Below are 22,513 nucleotides of genomic sequence, written 5' to 3' on the forward strand. Positions count from 1 at the left end.
GACACATATAAATAACTGCTTATTTTTGCCATTCTAAATGTAATGATTAATGATCAGTTTAGAGTGGGTACAGAATCTCTGAACTCATTGAAAAAGCTAAAATATATATATATTTTTTTTTTACAGAATTTAAGGGGAAAAGCTGCTGTTAATGATAACCTCATGAGGAAAATGTGATGAATGAAAAACCTGGTTAAAAAAGACTGCATCAGTAGATGAAAACAGGGAATGCAACACATCAAATAAACCATAAAAAAAGATGTACTGTTTTCAACTGGACAGAATGATTTCAAAAGGATCATGTGACACTGAAGACTGAAGTAATGGCTGCTAAAAATTAAGCTTTGCCATCACAGGAATAAATTATATTTTAATATATTAAAATATAAAACAGCCATTTTAAATTGTAATCATCTTTCACAATATAACTATTTCACTGTACTTTGATCAAATAAATGCAGTCTTGGTGAACACTTCTTTCAACAGCATAAAAAAGAATCTTAGAAGGCCAGAAAACACATCGGTTTCTGATGTGTTATAGAGATTTAAATCTATATTTTATACAAGCACACACTATGATATTGCATTATCAAATGCACAACCCCTCTCCAGTCTATGGGCTGACAGCGAGACAATGACTGCACATGGTAAACTGAGCCCTCTGCTGGAAGAAATTAGCAGTGATACCCATCCTCAGTTTGTGTACATGCGGTTACAAGAGCCATCTCATTTCTAGAGGCTTCTGTGAGACACTGAGCTCAAGAGAGGAGGGGGGAAAGGGGGTGCGGTCAGACACAGACTGTGGCACCATACCTAATTTGCAGACTGCCATAGACACACACACACACACATACAATGGTCTGCAGGCAACAACAGTGAAGTCAGTCTGCTTTTACAAACAGTTCTCCTTGATTAAGGGTGTTGTAAAGAGGAATATAGACTGAAAAGCATCATATGAAACATTGATAAGAATCGATTATAAGACAAACATAAAATTCACTTTATGCTGAATTTCCAATTACATTAGTATTGCATGGCGGAAGGATTTAGAGCTGTCCGTCATCCACCGTGATACATGTGATAGTCTGAACCTCAAATGAAACGCATATCAAGGTCTTTTTATCTCACTGTAGGATCTGTGCAATGCCTTCTCATCCCACTGCAGTGTGGCTATGTAATCACAAGACGGCAGCACTCATTGGTCACAAACGTAGCAGACAGAAACTGACCTGAACCACATGGGGAGGCTTTGTTCTGGACTCTTCAAACAACAGTCCAGCCCAAAGCATTAATGACGTAATAACAGATAAAAACAAATGACGTACTCATTCAAGTCAATAATTATTTATTTTAAGACAAAACTAACATGAATCATTTAACATTTATAAAAAATAAATAATGAAAAAAAAAAATTATATATAAAATAAAAAAAATTATTTAAACAATAATTCATTTTTAAAGCAATATTTGTGTGTTAATATGTTTTTTGTTTCTTGTGAAAATACAACAAATTGTGATTAAGTCTATATACGGTTACTTATATCCCTCACTACTGGGATGTGATCCAATCACTAAAAGAATGAAAATGTTTTCAATAAATCTGTGGGTTTTACAATCCACAGACTGGTGTAGGTCAGCCAGATCTTCTATAATAATTTTTCAGTTTCACACAAGATATTTCCACTGAGTTCTGCCGAACCCTGAAGACACAACAGCAGATGCAGGGAGCAGTCAGGTGTGAAATCAAATCTAAAACATTAGTCGCCTAACTAAAGACACAGGGGACTGTGTGAGAAATGTGTGTTGTAAAATTGATATAATATTTCATGTGCATGACCATCAGAACTATTGGGTCACACAAAAACCGTCATTATCCTAAATTTAGTAATAACATCTCTCCCTTCTTCAGATACTGAGTGACGCTGAGCTACAATCACATATCTATATCTGTTAGTACGTTAGACTTTTGCTGGACTAAAGCATTTATATGACATTTTAAATACACAAACTATTGTTTTAGTCTGATTGAAATTAAACTTTTAAAGTGCATGTGAATGAACTGATGAACCTGCATGTTAAATACTACAATTAATTTAATGTAAGGAAAATATTAGCTGTAAACTGTCAGCTATCCTGGGCATGCACATGAGGAATTGAAATGTGTTTTTTCCTGCTTCTAAAGCCAATGGGAGTTTCCTCCTAGCAGGGTGAGGCCAATAAGTGTGAGTCAGTTTTTTATTTTAATTTCAGTGTATCACAGACTTCTGGCCTTAAAGTGACAGTTCACCCAAAAAATTAAAATTCAGCCATCATTTACGCACCCTCATGTCATTCCAAACCTGTATGCTTTTCTTTCTTCAGTGGAATACTATTTTAAGAAATAGTATTTTTTGGTACAAACAGGGCTGTCGCTAGTAGGGTGAAAGGTGGTTACGAATTCAACTATGATTACCAAAATTCTTCAAAATATCTTCTTTTGAGCTCCACAGAAGAGAAAAAGTCATACATGACAGAATTTTCTTTAATTTGAAAATGATTTGAATTTAAAGAGTAATTTGTGCAGTTTTAAATTAAAAGAGGCCATAAAAACACTCAAATTCTTGTCTACATGCATTTTTAAAAGATTTCAGTTGTCCTTACTGTAGTCTTTTTACAATGTCATATAAGCGCTAATAAGGTGATCATATTAGCAAAATTTTGCGGACAAAAACGTTTACATTATCTATTTTCAAAAGTGTATTGATGTACGAAGCAACAACAATAGCAACAACAACAATAAATGTGACCATACATTTAGTCTGACTGAAATTGTTCCAGTCTGTTTTTGCAAAGTTGAACTAATAGACCTAGATATTGCAATTGTAGGTTGGCATCATCCAGCATGTTTACACATTAATCCGACTATAATTGGCTTCACATTGTGCACTTGATCCGAAAGACAGGAGATGATGTGCATTCAATCCTTTAAATATTCGATTACACATTGTGTCATGCATACTCAGATAGATGGAAGAAGATAGAAGTTCAACTACGCAAAAACCCTCTGTAGCTCAATAGTAACTGTGCACTTAAATGCAATACAGTGACTGTCAGAACTTGTGTGTTGTGTGACCATTAGTGATTGGGGAACGTGTTTACCTTTCTCCCTGGATAGACCCTGGAAGACGACAGGTGGTACAGTCGTTCTTGCAGAGCCCCTACGGCCTTGACTGGAGCGCCTTCTTTCTTTCTGGTGTACCTCCCCAGCAGGATGCTCCACCTTCAGCTCTGGCAGGCTGGGACTGGGGGTTGTGCTGCTGGGTTTAGGCTTCTCTTCCATGGTGGATGTTTTCTCTTTAGGGGCGCTGGTTGGGGCTGGAACGGTCGGAGGAGGTGTAGTGGGAGTCATAATGGGTTCTTTAGTTGCAGAAGTCAGGGTTGTGGGTTTTTTGACCAGCTGTGGGCTATCCTTGAAGCCCTTTGTGGAGTTGTGGGTCAATCTTTTGGGACTTTCCTCTCCGCAGGACTCCAAAGCCAGTTCACTGTCCAGCTCTGCTTCACGCTCTTCCCTCAAGATGCTGTACTGCATAGTAGGGTTTGGGGCAAACGCAGGAGTAGAAGACGGGACAGGCGCTGTAGCTGTGGTCGATGGAGAGGTGCTGGGACTCTTACTGAAGCTCATGTAGCCAGAGCTGGGAGCTTGTGGACTAGGCTCTTCGGACACCATCTCAATCTCAGAGTCGCCAGATTCTGCGCTGCTACCCTCGACATCCTGGGAGGAAAGAGGCAAGGTGGGTTCTGGAGGAGAAGTCTTCATTTCCATTGGGGAACTGTCTTGCTTGGAAGCAGGTTGAGAGGGTGAGGTGGGTGACGTTTGAGTCTTGTCTTGGAAGGAGCTCATTATTTTAGTTTCACCAGCCAGGATATTTGGTTCTGATGGAGAGTCAGAGTCTTCTATAAAGAAAGAGAGGGAGAGAGAAAGGAGAGGGAGTGTTTTTAAAAAGGTAAGGTGTCTTGTGGCTATCTGCTCTGCCAAGGCACCCAACAGTGTTAGCAAATGTGTGATATATGGATAGTATAACTGAAGCCTTGGTGAGCATAAGAAATTTTCAAAAACATAAAAAAATCTCCAGTCTTTTGAACAGTAGTGTACTCTGAAAACATTATTAATGGGTCTCACCACAGTTTCCTTTGGATTTTATGTTGTAAAGATGCTCATTTGTCAATCATTTTAGATAAAAGCGAAGCTAAATTAATAAACTGAATAAAATGTATGAAAGTTCCCAGATTGACAAGTACACCTACACAGGACCATAAGGTCAGCTAGCAGAGGGAATTAACGATGGTGTGGTGGATACATTGCAGTGAAGTGCTTGTGTGGGATGATGATGCTTACCTGTAGGGGGTGTAGATGACTCAGGGCTTTCATCCTCTGGCTCTGAGAGGGTGACGGTGGGCACTCCCTCCAGCCCAAGACTCAGGATACTCTCCTTCTCTGACACTGTAAATGTGGGGCTGTGCTGGACTGTGGTGGGCGATACAGATGTAGGTGGCATTTCTGTCAGAGTGATCTTCACTGGACTGGCACTGCTGCCGGTACCTGGAGACCTATAGGGCTGATAATCAGACAGTTCTTCATCAGATGGTTCCTCCACATATGGGAAGGTCTGAGAGTCCAGAACTTCTGCAGAGCCAATGTCCTCCACATCCACTTCTACCGGTGATGGGCTCTTCTCCAGTTTAGTGTACTGGGTGGGCTCTGAGAGGCCGCTCATCCTCCAGTCCTCCAGGGGGCGCTGTGAGCTACAGGAGTCCTCTTTACGGCTGATGTCCATGTAGTTGTAAGAAGAGTCAAAAGCTTTCTCAGATTCATGTATCTTGTGAGAGCTGTCAGTCGGGTCTGCACTGGATTTTATCTCGATGCCGGAGACCGAGGTCAACGTGAGGGAATGGGATTCAGAAATGAAGTCATCAGTGCGGGATGTATGTTTGTCACCAGATCTGCCCATGCTGCCAGAAAGGTAGGAGGTGTCTTCATGTGAGCCATAGCTTTGATTGGACAAGAGGAAGGTGTACAGGTCATCCCCGTCATCAGTGGATTTCTTCTGGAAGTCTGAATCTGATTTATCTGCATGAGAAAAGAGGAGCACGAGCAAGACTTTTAAATAACGGATTTTAACATAGAGTAAACCATGTTTAAACAATGATTATTCTATAAAATTAGTGTCATTATTCAATTAATAAATGCAGAATCCTAGATGAGAACTGCACAACAGAGTGGCGGTTTGACCTCTACTGCATATTGTGCCTCACAAAGCTCTTACATCAAGTGACCTCGGGGTGAATTAGACTGTGTGCATGTGTTGTTTGTGAAATTCAGATGTTAAAAAGAGGATGTGTGTCTGTTTCAGGTAGTCATTTTGTTGTCCTCCAGAAGGCTTTAGTGGGGTGTAGCAGTGACAGGTCTCATCAGCAGTCAGTGACGGCACCATCACACCCCCCTCCACACCAATTGTCCTTGTCTCTAAGTCCTTCTCATCACATTCCCTGTCTTTCTGTCCTTCTCTCTATTATTGTGACTATTTGTGGCAGATGACAGTTTTCCAGTTCAATGTTTATCTGAAGGTCGATTGCAGTGCTATCACATAAGGGCAGAAGAAGCACACACACACGTTGGGTTTTCATGTTTTATGGGTACATTATAGTCAGAATGATTTTTATACTGCAAACTATTGTATATTCTGAATCTGTCCCCTAACCCTAATCCTACCCATCACAATCAACTTTTTGCATTTTTACATTTTCATAACTTAATATGATTTTTAAGCTGTTTTCCTCATGAGGAACAAAAATGTCCCCACAAGGACAAGAATTTCAACTAGGGATCAGTCTAAAACAAGAAGGAATATACAGTGATTAAAAAAGAGGATCTCCAATAAGCTACTTCCCTTTAAAGGTGATGAGTGTTGTTTTTTCAGTGCTAAAATTGAGCATTACCCTTCCTGTCACAGCTTAATGTGAAACATGTTCCAGATATTTAAGATGTGTGAGCAGAAATGTCTCTGTAATGTTTTCTGTTATATAACATTTTTATCTTATGTATAATATTATCATTCACAATATTTAGCCGATGTAGCTGCCTATGGTTTTAGTGACACAGCAGATATCACAACGATTGTTGCTGAATGTTGAGCTATTAAGAAGTGTCTTTTGTTGAAAAAATTTAATAAAATCATCCCTAAAAACAATTCCAACAACTCCAAAACCAGAAACAGTGATTGGATCAAAATCAACACATTGCTGAACTGTATAATCTAACATGATAGGGTAAGAGGAGTTCCAAAGCGTTTGGTTTCAATCATTATTTTTTCAATTCCATGTGGTGTGGTGCCAAATAAATACACATTTAAAACACACTAATATTTACAGTTTATTCAAAATACTATAGATATCACTTTGAAGGTTAACTTGATGAAGGTTAACTTTAAGGGATAGTTCACCTAGTTCAACTTGAGGGTGAGTAAACGATGACAGAACTTTCATCTTTGGGTGAACTATCCCTTTAATGATTAAATTGTTAAAAATATTGTTCAGTTATCTTACTGTCTTTCAAAGTATGTGCATTAGCAGCACTATCCCTGAATCTGATCATGCTATAAGTGAGAGAGTTGAGAAGATGGATGGATGAGTACGTATGTGTCAGTAATATTACAATTCTGTCAGGACCACTATCATCAAATAGGATTGACAATTAGCATTCAGTTTGGATTGGCGGTATGGTTCTGTTCTAGGCAAGAACTTCCTGCGCATTCATGCAGCCTAGCATGGATAAGAGCAGCGAGAACAGCAATAACCCCCCTTTGGGATAAACAGAACAGAACCAACATGAATGTATTGCAGATTTCATTAATTCATTTTAATGTACAACATAATTAGAGATTTTTTGTCTGATTCAGGGTTAATCAGAATGCCAAATCCTGACTGACGAGAGGAGGAGCTGGGGATGGAGGAGGGAATTGGCTCCTGAGAAACGCGATAGCTGTTGATAATGCTGAAGGAGCTTATATATGAATACAGTGATAGGCGTCGTATTCCTATAGGTAGACGTGGATCAGCTGAGAGTCAGCTGATGCGAGCTTGACTAACGTGACCTGCCAGAACTGACGCTACGCTTGATTTTTGAACATTTCAATTGTTTTTTTTAGATTTCAGATCAATTCAGGTGTTAGTTTTGAAAATGATGGTTTGAAAATTTCACTAAGGTAATTTTAATTTCCCTTATAACAGAACCACAAATTGTACCATGTGCTTGTGATGAAAATACACATTATAACAGCATCATACCTAAATAACAATAACTAAATTACCTTTGAAATTTAGTTTTAGTTCAGTTTTTTGTTGATAAAATATTTCAGGATCAGGTGTGTTTCCCTCCACACTACAGATGTGTAACTGAGGATAATTCCATGACTTGTGTAAATCCTAGGGGTGTAACGATACACCAATGCCACGGTTCGGTTCATATCACGGTTTTGGAGCCACGGTTCGGTTCGGTTCGGTTCTGTTTGCTGTGGGGGCAGGGTTCATGGCAGGGCACCAGCAATAATAACACTAGATTCACTTTTAACTTAATAAAAACAACAACAACAACAATAATCTAACTTATTAACTTTAACTTTATTAACTTAACTTTATACAGTGGCTTCACGTTTTCTTTAGAGCAGTTAGCACACCTGAGTTAACTAAAATGAAATAAATGCCTCCACTGACTAGTCAGAAATAAACTGCACACCTGAGTAGGGTTGCCAACTTCAGAAAAGGAAAATGCGGGACAATCGTGGTTCTTTATAGGAAAACGAGGGACACTCAAAATATTTGTACTGTATCGCACAATGTACATAATTTCAGTGTCTGCAAACTGTAGTTAAGTATATGTTTAAAAGGTTATCAGACAAACACATTTGTATTGCTTAACCTATTTATGTACAATTTAATTCTAAAAATAATTTTAATGTCATACAAACAAAATGTCACATTACAAACAAACCACCATTCAAAATAACAGCATTTATCTGAAATAGAAAGCTTTTTTAACATTATACATAGGCCTACAGTTCAAAAGTTTGAGGTTAGTAAGAGAATTTTTTTTGGGAAAGAAATTAAAGAAAGTAATTGCCTACTTTTATTCAGCAAGGATGCATTAGGCTAATCAAAAGTGACAGTAAATTATAGTGTTACACAAGCTTTCTATTTCAAATAAATCTATTATGATCTTTACATTCTTCAAAGAATCCTGGGGGAAAAAACAAAACAGTTTTAAACATTAATAATAATCAGAAATATTTTGCGAGCATATTATTCCCTCAGGTAGATTTCATGTTTTCTTGCGTGGCTGGATGTTGGACTCATGAACAATAATCACGTTGTTTGCATTCGCCAAAATTGATTTGCCGAAATCAAAACGTGGACAGTGAGAATTACCGTTAGCGCGAGACGAGTCCGGCTTGAAGCGGAAGCGACCAGACGGCAGAGGATTATGTTCGCAAATCAAACAATGATTTGTCTCAAAACGATGATTAAAAAAAGCTGTGATATGTCATCATATTGGATGATGACGGTGTCGGTGATCATTCTCAAGTGTCGTGATCAGCACTGCTGCTGTTGTATCAGTCAGTGGTTGTGACCGGAGGGTCTTCAATCTCAATATGCCGCGGAGTTGCCATCCTGAAGTGCGTATGTAAACTCCCGAGCGTGATCGATCACCCAAATCACGTGACATGCATTTTATTTAGTAAATAATATTTAGTAAAACTACAGCTCTTATTAGTTGTTAAAAGTGTACTCATTAATAACTATTTAATCAAATGTCAAGGAAGAAAAAAATAGTTTTGTGACAAAGTGATGTGAGAGTTGGGCCGGGGCAGCAGGGGGCGGGGCGCGTTCGGTTCGACATGAGAGTATCGCGGTTCGAACCGTGGCTGTTGTATCGCGGTTTTTCGGTTCGGTTCGAATATCGTTACACCCCTAGTAAATCCCCATGCTAACGTGACCCCACTCCATCAAAGATCCTGTGCCTCTGTCTCTGTACTGCCCTACATTCACTGGGCAAAATGACTCCATTGGGACTCTATTTTTAACCATCAGTAGCTAAGAAGTGTGAAGATCTATAAAAGTGCAGAGAGAGAAGAGAGCCACTGATTCTTCAAAAACAAAAACCATATCAACTTACACCCTTCTGTATCACATTGCTAAGCAACACACCAACTGAACTGACAGTGTAACCTTAAAACCTGCAAAGCAAACTATACAGTTGTGGTCAGAATTAGCTTTAAAAAATAAATCTGCATTGTTTATCCTTTTGATCTTTCATGGCCAACGAGTTTTGGAGAAAAACATTTATTTTATAATGTGATAAAATTTCATTATATCACCCCCCCCCCCCCATTTTTGATCATATTTACCAGGGGTGCCATTAATTCTGACCACAACTGTATAACAACAGGATCATCTCAGCAACTGTCACAGGAATGTCACAGAAATGTTTCTGTATGTGAGGGCCGATCGTTGTTCACACCACACCTCTCACCTCCAACATTTAACAGTGTGCAAGCCATGACTCATCCTCTCAAAAACACGCCGATAGCGAGAACACACAGTGGCCTTGAGTGCTGATCTTTCATTTAGAGTCTCTGTTACTAAAATGTGTTTCACCTGCACAAAGACAATGCTTGGATTTTGAAAAACAGCATAAAAATTAGTTTCTCCTAACAAACCCCATTACACTGGTAGTTCTCTCCTGTATACACTGAAACTCAAGTATTCAGATGTTTCTCTGTTCTAAACTAGTCATTTACTAGTGTGGTCTTCTGACGAGAGAGGATATTATTCTTTTAAACACGCCATGAAATCAAAATTTGATTTTTGTGGCATTTGTCTGTTAGCTTGAACTCCATCTATACGATACACTACCATTCAAAAGTTTTTTCATGTCTACTGCTTGCAAAAGCTGCATTTATTTGATCAAAGATACAGTAAAAACAGTAATATAGTAATATAGAATAACAGTTTTCTATTCTTAAAATATATTAAAATGTAATTTATTCCTGTGATGTCAAAGCTGAATTTTCAGCACCATTACTCCAGTCTTCAGTGTCACATGATCCTTCAGAAATCATTTTAATATGCTGATCTGATGCTCAAAATTATTATTATTTTTATAATTATCAATGTTGAAAACAGTTGTGCTGATTAATATTTGTGTGGAAACCATGGTAATATAATTCATGATTCTTTGATGAATAGAAAATTCAACATTATAAATGACTTTAATGAAGGAAATATGTCAACCTAGAAAAGATTCCACATTTAAGCCATTTTAATGGGGTCTTTACTAAGCCAAGAACAAGACATTCATTTAGATAAAAATATATGTTTCTCTCTTGGTCATTACAAAATTGGTCGCATCCTGGCTCAAAGAAGTGTGAGTGTGTGCGTGTGTGTGTTTATTAGGACCATTGTGGTATTGTTGGAACAGGTGCTGAAGCTCGGAGTAAAGCTCATGTTATGACGAGGTGTTAGGTAAGAGTCAGGCATTAGCCATGACGCTAACAATAATGCACAAAAGCTAATCACTCCTGTCCTCGGTTTACACCTAAATAACTTATTGGGGAATTAGCAGGATCCACAGCCTCAGTTAATGAATAGATCTAGGACATACAGGACAACACTATACAAATTTGGACTTGACAGCCACCATTGCTCAAAAAACATTTCACTGCCTAGTGTTGCATATATGGATACTTAGAGCAAAAATGAAAAAGTAGGCTAGACAGGTCAATAAATGCTAAGAGCAGGGCTACTGACATATGTATATCTAAGATCGCAACATAACCTTGTTGTAGTAAAGGACTCTTGGGAAAAATGGGCATGTATCAAGTTGTTTAAAATAGCTAATGCTAATTTACTTTACTTTATGCCCCTTTGCACTTAATTGTACTGAATGTGTTTTTCAAATCTTAAAAGCATATTTTTATAAAACTATACTTGCAGATAATATACTACTGAAATACAATACAGAAATATAGAAATAGATATAGAAATATAGTCTATTAATATATTTAAATACATACAAGTTTCAAAAGAAATGACATTATATATTATAGTTTACCATAAATTCTTGTCAGTACTTTTGTAAATACACTTGTGGTCCTATTGACTATATTTAAAGTTCAGCTAATTGCATTTAATATACATTTAAACATTACATTCAGTTCGCACTAAAGTATATTCTTATTATGAAGATTATTATTTCAGTAATAAGTAAGTAATAACTCTTTTAAAAAGTATGCTAAAGTGTACTTATTTTTCCTCCTAGCGGCTAAAATACTGCAGTCAAAATCTGTTAAGGGGTAATAATGGAACAACAAAAAAGTTATTTTTCACTATTATTTACGAAAGGATCTGCATTTTCATGGGTTTAATATATTTTATAATGTAATCATTTCAGTTGATCTCAAACATTAAGACAGCATATTTTAAATACTTGTTTAATGGCATATCTTTACATTTATTAGGCTTCAAAAAAATACAACAACTTTTCATTGAAGTGAACTTAAAACAATCCTCACATGAATCCATAATAAATGTCATATTATTGACCTGTGCCATTCCTACCTGTCTAACAGTTAGAACATATACAGAAATTGAATAAAGTTATCAAACAGTCTGCACTGCATAAATTGTAAATTAAATTTAGATTAATCCTCATTAAAGCTACAAAAGTTCTTTAGTCAAGAGCAGTTTTCTCTGTTCCCTTTGTTCTTTGATGAACTTTAATGACAGACAGCATTAGTGGCTGCCGTCACTTTAAAGGGGTCATATAATGGTACATGCACTTTTACAAGTTGACCGTACTGAAATGTGTGTTGGCAGTGCCTGTACACAACCATCATAAAATGATAAAAATCCATCCAGTGTTTTTTTTTAATCTTCTTATATGTTTTCCCCTGTCTCAAATCAAGCCGTTCGATTTTGTGACGTCACAAAATCGACGCCCCTCCCACGATTGTTGATTGACAGCAGCGTTTCAACACAGACCCGCCCTCGCTCGTGAGCGAGCTGTCAATCATAGTCCACGCAGACCGGCGCGGTCATTGTTGAAACGCTGGAGCACTGTCTATGAGCAGAATGGCGTCTAAGCGATTGTGGTGTTCTGTTCTTGTGGTGTAATAACAAACACAGCAGTCATTTTGATGTTCCTAAATCCGAACCGCTGAAGACGCAGTGGCTGAGTGTGTTTTCGAAGGGAATATTCCCCACGATCAACAGCAATGCTTTCATGTTTGCACGAATCATTTCACCAGACTGCTTTACAAACGAGGGTCAGTAACGTTATAAAGCTGGTTTTGCTAAGAAGCTGCTCCTGAAAAAAGGATCGGTACCAACTATTCGTGTTCCTGCTGCACCTCCAGAATAACTGAAGTGAGTGTAACGTTTTATTGACCTTTATATTAATCTTTGCAAATCGCTTGCACGCTTCACGATGAATGCGGCTGTTTACACTCAGGATACATTACGGCATGTTTTCTATGTACGACGTTCTCAATATAATTCATAATCCCACGTTTATAATGAACAACGCGTTATGGTTATTGTGTTATTATTATGTACGCACAGAACAGAGGGCAAAGCTCATTATCATTTAAAGACACATGCACTTAAACGGCGTGCTGAAAACAGAGCTGTTCTTGGCCAGGTAAAATGTGTGTTTTCTTACAATACTAATGAGAATTTTTAATTAAAGTATATTACAAACTTTTAATTTAGACCCTAAAGAATCATATTAGCTTGTACAAAAATGGCATTATATGACCCCTTTAAGACCTGCTGCTGCGTCTCATTTTCTCACAACTCTTGAACTGTTAAATGAGTGATCTTGAGATGAGTCCCTGTAGTCATCTAATTTGGCTCTCATATGCTGATGTAAACTTGACAGGTGATTTTTATAAAATGTATAGCTTGGTCACTATCTCAGTTGTTTAATAGATTAAAGGTGCTCTAAGCGATGTTGGGTGACGTCACTTCTTGTTGACGTTCGAAGTATTGGCAAACAAAACGGAGGCTAGCTCGACCCTCCCTCATCCTCATCCCGTCCCCTCCCCCTCCCTTCCGTGCTTCCTGAAACAGTCATGAACCATTTAGAAAAAAACAAACTGGATTTACCCACCTGTCCAGCAAAAACAGAGCCACCTGAATGTCGGATTGGAAGCCCTTCTGCCGGCGGAGTTCTCGCCACCTTTTGAACGCTTTTCCAATGTAAATTCGGGACTTATCGTTCATTTTAATTTTCCTTTTCCCTATTCTTTGTTATTTGTTCATCAGAACGTCGTCTCTTTGGTCGTGTGTCGGCCATATCAAAATTCTCAAGAATATACAATTTTAATGTTAGTCTTTGTTAGGACATCTCTCCTCTAGCTAACTTCCCTCTTCATGCTTCTCTCTCCTCCACTCCCCACACCCCGCTTCATGTGCACGCGCACTAACCCCCCAACCCCCACCCCTAAATCATTCTTGTCGGTTATTGGCTGGAACACTGTTTGTTATGTTTCGTGGCCAAGGCTGGGCCAGTTTGTTTTTCTTTGCCGTTTGTGGAGCCTGGGCTGTCTACAGAGACCACGTTTTTTTACAGTGTGTTCAGGGGGCAGGCAGCTAGCGAATAGTGAGGAGATGTTTGTTAGATGTGACAAAAAATGTTTTGGCATAAAAAACGCGCAACATCGCTTAGAGCACTTTTAAGACAATAATTAAATGTTGTTCAATTTTCCAATAAAAGATTATACATTTTTACATGATGTGTTACATTTAATTACCCGTTAGCAGTTTTTGACTATATACTGTATATAATATTAAAATTATATATAATATTAAATACCAGGTTAAACATAACTATTTTGTGGTGGGCGGAACTATTGTCCTTACTTGCATTTGGCAAGAAGTGCATTTCTCTTTCCCTGAGCTGTGCAGCTCAGACAGTTTTAACTGAGCTTAGAAAGTAAGCTCAGTACATTGTGAGGACTTCCTTCCTGCAGCCTGAGTTATTTCTGTTTAGTCCCAGGTCTATCTTCACAGGAAGACACTGATGAAGCTACACCAAAATATTTTGTTAATAAACAAGAGTGACAAAAAGGGACTGGGAGGTAAAGTGTGACAGGGGTTATGTTTCAAAGCAATATAATTATTATGCCCCACAATTACATCAGGATGCCACTGACAGGTTTGTGACACGTGATAAGGATTTGGAGCCAACTTCAAGTCACTCCAGGGGCACTTTCACATAATTACTCTACGTGTAAGTGTATCAATAGAATGGATTTACTTCTACATCAGAACAGATACAGAAGAGGATAGCTGTGATGATGGCAGCTGTTGGAGGTACCTCTCTTGTATCTGAAAATAAACTGCTTATGTCTGCAGGAATAATGGGATTATTAGAGTAAAGTTTTGTACATGTACATGTCCTACATTTTGTAGGACAAAGCATAGTAATGTTTGTGGACTATCTTAATATTTAAGGAACAATGTAGTAAATTACATAACATGTAATGCAAAATAAAGTGATCCAGACCATCAACAGTGGTTTGAAACATCAGCAGCTTCTCAAGTCCACTGATAAGTAAGCTAAACAATTTTCTGACAGAATTGTAAGCATTGCCTAACAATTACTTTTCTCTGCATCACTGTGGTCAGTTACCAATATGGCTGGGCTAAAAAAAAAATTGTGATGAATCGGTTTTTTTTGTGTTTTTGATATGGTTTTCTGAGCACATTCATCTGAAGCACGTGCACAGAAAGCTGGATGTCAGATGGTGGGTCCTGTGTGTATTAAACTAAGTTCTCTTTCAAGTCTTATTGCGCTTAAACTGTCAAATACACACATGGTAAGGTCAAAAACACACAGAGTTCACATAAACACAGTCGGTTTATGAAGTTCATATTGTGCCATAATTAAACAAACAATTCCAGCATTTTGCAAGTTGCTCAACTGCATTTGTGAGAAAATCTGCCTGGACACATTTGAGAGAAAATCGAGCCAAGAGATCTCATAAAAAGCCAAGTGTCTCATAATCATAACAGACAGATATGCATTTGTATGCACTAGATTTGGTATTTGTTCAAAGTAGGCTTGGCACGATAGTCGGTGTTACCGGTGTTACACGGTGTTCAGTCGCAACACCGGTTTCATCACTTGCCCACCGCAGCACCGCAAAAATTTTTTACGCAGTATCCGTATTTTCTGTCACCAGTTGACTAGCGTTGTATGATCACGCTCAACCATTCAAGCGCGACAAAACAAGAGACCGCGCTGTAAGTCCTGCCTATTACACACGCACGCACACACACACACACACACACACGGAAAAGACGCGCGTCAGTATCGAGTTCTCTTTTCGGCCTTGAACAAAACATAACACACACACAAACTATGCCAAAATGTCCATTTTGTCGAGTGTCCTCATAAGAGCAAATGATTTAAATAATATCATAAATGAATGTAGAGATTTGTGAGAAAATGGGACGCGTGGCAGATGGAGTGTCATTAATGTTAATCAAAGAACAAAGGTAAGAGAGTAAATTACCCGGCGCCAGGAGGATTAGTATACCGGTAGCCTAATAATCATGAATGCACTCTCTTGTGTGTATGAATGAATCTTTTAACACATCTCCGGCGAACGGCTTCTTCACGCAAAAGAAAAACTCTTCATAAAGCGCAGTGAAACTCATGTGGCATTTCCTGATGGAACGAGGTTGTTCGTTAACTTCATTTTATACGTGCAATTCACACGAGCTCTAAACGAATGCGAGACTGCTGCGATTAGTCAAACTTTATTAATGAAACAAAATCAGAGGGAATAGTTTCTTTAATGTATTTTTTATTTTATTTTTTACCGGTTGGCCGGTCACACGGCTTTCATAGTTTTCAGTTAGGATAGTGCGGAGACCAGGGCCGGGTTTCCCGATAACGATGCATCTTAGCTCTTAAGAGCGTTCTCTATGTGCAAGGTTACGCGTTCGTGAAGTGCTGAAATATAACCTAAATAGAGGACACTGACAACGCGCTGAAAGACAGGACCGAGCAGGTAATATTTAATATGAAACAAAGTCTCAACTTTCAAATTTGGTCAGTCAAACAAAAATAAAATACGCCTACCGTTTTTTGGCTCTTTAATGTGTCGTGACAGATTGCCTCAGTTAAAGCCAAAGCCAAATCCACCGAAATTAGTCAATAACTCTTCTGACTGCTTTGTCGCACAAAAATTGTGGAATTTGATTGGTCAGATCGCATGTCAATCAAACTCAATACGAATGATGAATTGACGCCATGTAAAAAAAAATTACATCACTCTAACACCCCCCACCCCCACGATGAAACCGGTAATACCGGTGTTGTCATAAGTCGATTAGCCGGTGGGAGAATATTATCACCGTCACATCTCTAGTTCAAAGGTTACATGCAATTTGTAGGATGGTTTGTATTTGTGAAATATGATCTAGGCTCATTTATTTCTATTTGCAAAACACAATTCATATGTGTTACTCCACTGCATTTTCGCTCAAATTGACCTTTGTACTTGCACATTGCTTTCTGTTTGTTTGCGAGTCGAGTTTGTTTGCAAATTGCTGGATTTGTTTGTTTAATTATGGCACAATATTAACTCCATATCGGCTATGTCTATTCTAAACAAGCAAGTAAAGAAATCGCATGTGTATATTAGCTCAGTGTATTAAAGTGAAAGCAGCATAATATACAGTACCTACTGCTATATGCTGTGAATCAAACAACAAAAGAAAAACAGAAAATCTCTAATTTCTGCTCTTGATTGAATGACTTTAGCAGCTTTAATAAGAATACATTTCTTACTTGAATGCTGCTGTTAAATGCTCTGGCAAGGAGATAAACATGGCGGAGTGTGTACAGCTCACTCAGGGCGGAGTCTATGCTAATAGGGCAGAGTCCGTCAGCAGTCGTGGGCGGGGCCTAAGCATTTGTGATGTCACAAAAGCAACAATCTGCAAACAGCTTGTTCTGAGACACTGCTTATGATCTATGGGGATATCATATAATATATAATTGAATCCCTTAATAGACAACCCTCTACATTGCGAGTAAATCACTCACATATGCGACTAAATCTTCACTCTGGGCGACTAAATAATGTCTATCTTTAGCCATTGGCTAATCAATTATCAGATTTTACTCGCCAGTGTTTGTTAGAGGCTAAGTATAGCCTAAGTCTCGCATAGATATATTTTCACTCATTGAACACTCTGACTGACTGATTAGTTCTTGAGAGTTTCGCTCTGTGTAAAGTGATCTGTGCGCAAGCGTACCTGTATTTGACATACCGTAAACTCTAGTGTGAAGGTGCACGTCTCGTTGTCGCTTTGCTGAGAGCGCTGTGTTTCTCACACATGCAAAGAGAACGAGAGAGAGAGAGCCTTAGGCTACATACCACGCAGAATCGACGCCCTACATGTAAACGATATTCTTTGTTGTATTTTCCTGTTAAAATAATAGAGTTAATTTAGAATTATTCAGCTTTTAAGAACAAGCAGAAGATATGCCGGTTTCTACGGTAGTGGGCGGAAACGAATGCGACTGAGCAATCTCATTGGTTGGTGCACATCCCTGTTTTGATTTCAGCCAATCCGTTTGAGCGAACGCTGACAACGTGATTAATATTCATGAACCCAGCAGCTCATCAATCCTTAGTGCATTGTATGTAGGCTATATTGTTATTATTAGTAGTAGAATCAGTAGTAGTATTATTATCTTTTAATAATAATTACTGTTATCTATTACTATTATCTATTTTTTTTACAGAAACACTGAATGACCAACATTATCTTAAACACAACCACCAGTCCTAAGTTTAGTTAAAATGACAAATATGCATTCATACATGGTTACCAAGTTTTAGTTCTAATTACTTAAGTTCTATCATTAAATAGTGCTTGATTATCATAATATCATAATGCTTGACTGACTGATGTTAAGAGTGTATGTTCAGATATTTAAAAAGATGTGCCATTTTACAAATTTAAGCTGATTTGGTGGGATCATATATATATATATATGTATGTATATATATCAGTCTGGTGAGTAAACTAAAAAATGTACTAGCCAATGGCGATTCTATTGCCAAGGTGTGCGTAGAGGGTTGATAGAATATCAACATATGATAGAATGTAATCCTTTTAAAATCATGAGAGCAAGTGCTAAGTCACAGAGCTAACATGTGTTACCACAAAAGAAAAATAGCCTAGATTATTTTAATCTTGTTATAGTTCTTAGCACTTTCTGATGTTTATGCAATATACCACAACCAACAACACTTTTTTGATATGTGTGTGAAGTATGAGTGTGAAGTAGAAAGTGAACTTGCATTCAAGTTTCCCTAATGAATCACGACTCACTGAAGTGAGAATAATTGTGGTAACACTGAAAGCACAGTGGGGTCTCTCCAGTACATAACCCATGATATAATTGCTAACTGTATGTCCTAAATCAAACAGTGTTGCCAGTATCCCAGGAAACATCCATGGCAAGGCACTCTCTTCTTACTGTAGCCATGGTTCAGTACTGGTGAACTGTTTATAGAGAAAACTGAGTACAGAATCAAACTATCAGGTTTGTATATGTTCTTGGTGAAAGACATAAGAATAATTGCATTGCAAGGAAGCAAACTTTAACAAGTTAGTTTCAATCTTTCAACAGGCAAATGCTAGAGGAAAAACCTGAAACGTTTTTAGGTATGAACCAAGACTTTTTTATTTTAATTAGTCTTAGTTGAGATATTAACAGTATAAAAAACCCTCTGACCTGTTCTCAAAAATAGGATATATTCACATTAAATGCATTCTGTCAAAGGTTATGTTTCACATCTGTCCACTAAATTATTCATGTAAAAACAATGCACGGCTAAACTCTAACCTAAAATGGTCTTATCAAAAGTCAAAGGTGTAATGGAGTGATCTCACCCAAACAATCAGGTTCATTTCATGTTAAAATCAACATTTTAACAGGTTAACAATGCGCTCAAAATGTGATCTAAATGGTTATCAAAAGGGCAAGTATCACATCCTCTATAAGAGTCAGTATTGTGGTTCAATAAGCACTGGGTTAGGCTGTCATTCAGCTAATGAGAGATTCAGTCTGATGAGAAGGATTTTACCACACTCTGATTTTCATCCACTTGCCAATGTCAATCTGGTGATTCAGACACGTTGTGTGACTCACTCATGATGCATCTATAAATAAACTCACAACGTTTAAGATACTAATTTAAGTTAATTTATCAGTGATTTAGTCCATAAGTGTTTACATGCACAGGTTGGGAGAATTTCCTACGGTGGCCACAAGAAACCTCACTGAACACTTAATTCATTGCAAAGTGACAAATGTTTAAAATGTCCTTTTGTGTGGTTAAACAAATTAGGAGCCATTAGACTGCAGTTAAAGCACTTTTATTGTTCCTGCATTATTTGACGATTTGATTTATTTTTTCCCTTTCCACCTAATACCATTTCCCCATTAGCTGACTGTATTATAGCTCATAATTAGGTTATTTGTGTGTTACCCAATGATAACCTATCCATCTATCTGTGATACCAACAAGAAAGAATATTACATAATCTCACTCTCACTCACCAGTCTACAGCATTAAGATCAAACAGAGAAAGAAAGCTAAAATTGAAAAAGAAAACATTTTTAGTTTCACAACAAAGATCTGGTTTAAGAAAATGGGAGCAAAGGAAACATCCTACTTCATATAGTCCTCACTTATGTCTTATATTTTCATCTGGTTAAAGACTGTGGCTTTATTAAAATGGAGCTACAATCTATTTTATCTCAGTAAAATAAAAACAATCTGAATTGCTCTGTCTTCACTACTAGCATAATGTCATAACATAGAGTTTCGAGTTTCACAGATCCAAGCCTGTGAGATGTTTAAATTATGTCAAGTATTGATCTCTATGCAGTAAAGGACCTGTAAAGGTTACTGGAAAGTGTCTGATCTGGAAAGCAGCTGGGACACAATGGAATAATAACAACAACAGACAAAAATAGTTGAAGGGGAAAAATAGTGAGTTATACAGCACCTCACAAACACGGTACACAGGTAAATAGGTCTCATTCATGACTTAATTTTAAAAACAATTATAGGTATAGATTTATGGAGACAATCGAGGCCTCGGTTTTGTGATATTGGATGAATATAGGCCTAGTATATTTTGTTCTTGTGAATAAATGTTTGATGTCATGGGGACAAAATGTCATTCCCCTTGAGGAAAACAGCTTGCAAGTCATACTAAATGATGATCTTGCAGAATGTTTTTTTGCAAGGGTTAGGTTTACGGGTAAGATTAGGGTTATGGGATAGACTATAAAATCATGTCTATGTGCTACCTGCTCAGTAAGTGCCACCTGTGCAAAACGTTTTTGGGTTTTTTCAAGTTAAAACATGGGTGGTATGCTTTGTGAGGCACAAAATAAGCTGTCAGATGTAGTACGACAACACAAAATGTGTAAAAAATTATAGGTAGCACATCTTCACAGAGAAATAATACCAGCATTATGTTCATTAAGTGCGATATGGTGTTAGGCTTTACTAAGCTCCAAACATGAAAATATAGTGTTGTTAGATAGCATATTGTCAGAACACTGTTCTTTTAGAATACAAAACACTTGTGAATCAGTCAACTAATCAGTCACTAAATTAACTGACTCATTTACTGATCCGCAAATGATTACTTTTGTCATATTTGTCCCACTCGAAATAAACAAGAGATTTAAAGCTCGTGAGATTTAAATCAATGCTACTGACTGGTTGTTCATTGGACAAGATATGACCCTACACGTTATTTTATTATAGGCCGTGATATTTCGTTTATTAGGTATTTTATATAATAGCCTACATGGTTAGAAAAGAACCAATTGTTAGATTGTCTGTGTCTAACACGTTTTAAAACAAATAAATGTAGCTACTATTTAGCCTATTTGTAATATTTTATCTGCTTAAATTTGAAATGATGATCTCATAATTACTGTTGAAGACTGTAAATGCCAAGTAACGTTAAATGGGATAACATTTTCTCAGATATGTCTTCCTCAAAAGTGCTAAAACAATAGAGAACACTTAAATTCCTTAATGTCCAACCTCATTTTAGCAAAAAATACTAAGCCAGCCATAAGCCAAGGTATCTGCTACCTGATAACAAGGCCCCGGTCGACAGAGAAGTTAAGCACTAAGGTTGTTCAAAGCATTGCATAAAAGACGGTGTAGATCAAAATCCCATTACCTGTGGAAGCAGTCTCCATGACAACAGGGAGCGGTTGCCGGTCGCTTTCGGGATGGCTGGAAAACTGTTTCTCTTCACTTGACTCGTCCTCCCAGTCTCTCATCTGCCTCCCCTCTCCCAAGTCATCACGCCGGGCGGTAGTGGTACTCCCAAAGCGATCAATCTCCTCAAAATCATCCCCGTACCAGCTTCCCTCCGAACCTGCCTCCGGCTTCACAGACATTTTTGAGCGCTCGTCTATGTGCGATGCTTTTCAGAGAGACGCGGTCACAGACGAAGGAGAAGCAAAACAAAACAGTGTTCAACTCCTCGGATCAGACGCTGGGTAACTATGGGCAGACCGAGGACTCCGACAGGGGCTCACGCTGCTGAAAATGGCTTGTTTAGTTCAGTGTTTCGGCGCTGACGTCACCGTGCCTCGAGCTCATAGTGTGGCACGCGCAGTATTAAACACACAGAGCTGAAAATGGTCATAAAATAAGGCTTTCGACAACTGGTAATACATTAAGATGAGGAATTGTTTACGCGAATAAACTCGCTCTATAGATTCAATTTCTAATTAATTTCATTAAAAATATTGGGAACAACGCAACATCGACTGTAAAGTGGATCTGAGCGTTGCCGTTGTTCTAAAAGTTACATTCGACTGTTATTGCGTTGTCATAGGTCTTGTTCATATTTTAAGGAAATAGTGTCATCTAGTGGTTTCAGGGATATTCTGCATTAGACCTTTTTTGGTAACGTTAGTTCAGTACAACACCTAAGTCTGACCCTACCCTACCTACATGCATTTTAATTCTGACCTGTAATAAAATGCATATTGAACGATATTACTTGCATAGCCTACATTGTTTTGATGTTAGCAATAGGATTGCATTGCTTGCAGTACATTGTAATGTAGGAGGGAAAATTAAACATTTAGCTGAACTTTAGTGTCTTAACTTTAGCTGCCTTTGGCTGATATTAAATTAATATTGTATTTGTCACAATAATTACACTATTGTAGTTTGTAATGCTTGTTATGTTCCTAAATTTATATAGGCCTAACACATTTAAACTTCTATCTATCTATCTATCTATCCATCCATCCATCCATCCATCCATCCATCCATCCATCCATCCATCCATCCATCCATCCATCCATCCATCCGACTGACTGACTGACTGAAGCTTC

At 37.8% G+C, this 22,513-nt stretch overlaps 1 protein-coding gene across 1 annotated transcript in view; it reads right to left on the reverse strand.

Annotated features, from left to right (window-relative positions):
* rtn1b (reticulon 1b) overlaps nucleotides 1-21,987 on the reverse strand; it is a 35,772-nt gene extending 13,785 nt beyond the window's left edge. The window contains exons 1-3 of the mRNA XM_084090410.1: nucleotides 21,340-21,987; nucleotides 4,376-5,107; nucleotides 3,139-3,933 (exon numbers count right to left, since the gene is read on the reverse strand). Coding sequence (XP_083946536.1) covers nucleotides 3,139-3,933; nucleotides 4,376-5,107; nucleotides 21,340-21,562 — 1,750 coding nt within the window. The 5' untranslated portion in view covers nucleotides 21,563-21,987. The remainder of the gene's footprint in view (nucleotides 1-3,138; nucleotides 3,934-4,375; nucleotides 5,108-21,339) is intronic.
* Nucleotides 21,988-22,513: the final 526 nt, after the last annotated feature.

This window comes from Abramis brama (assembly GCF_963993115.1).
Source record: "Abramis brama genome assembly, chromosome: 18".
Classification (NCBI taxonomy): domain Eukaryota; kingdom Metazoa; phylum Chordata; class Actinopteri; order Cypriniformes; family Leuciscidae; genus Abramis; species Abramis brama.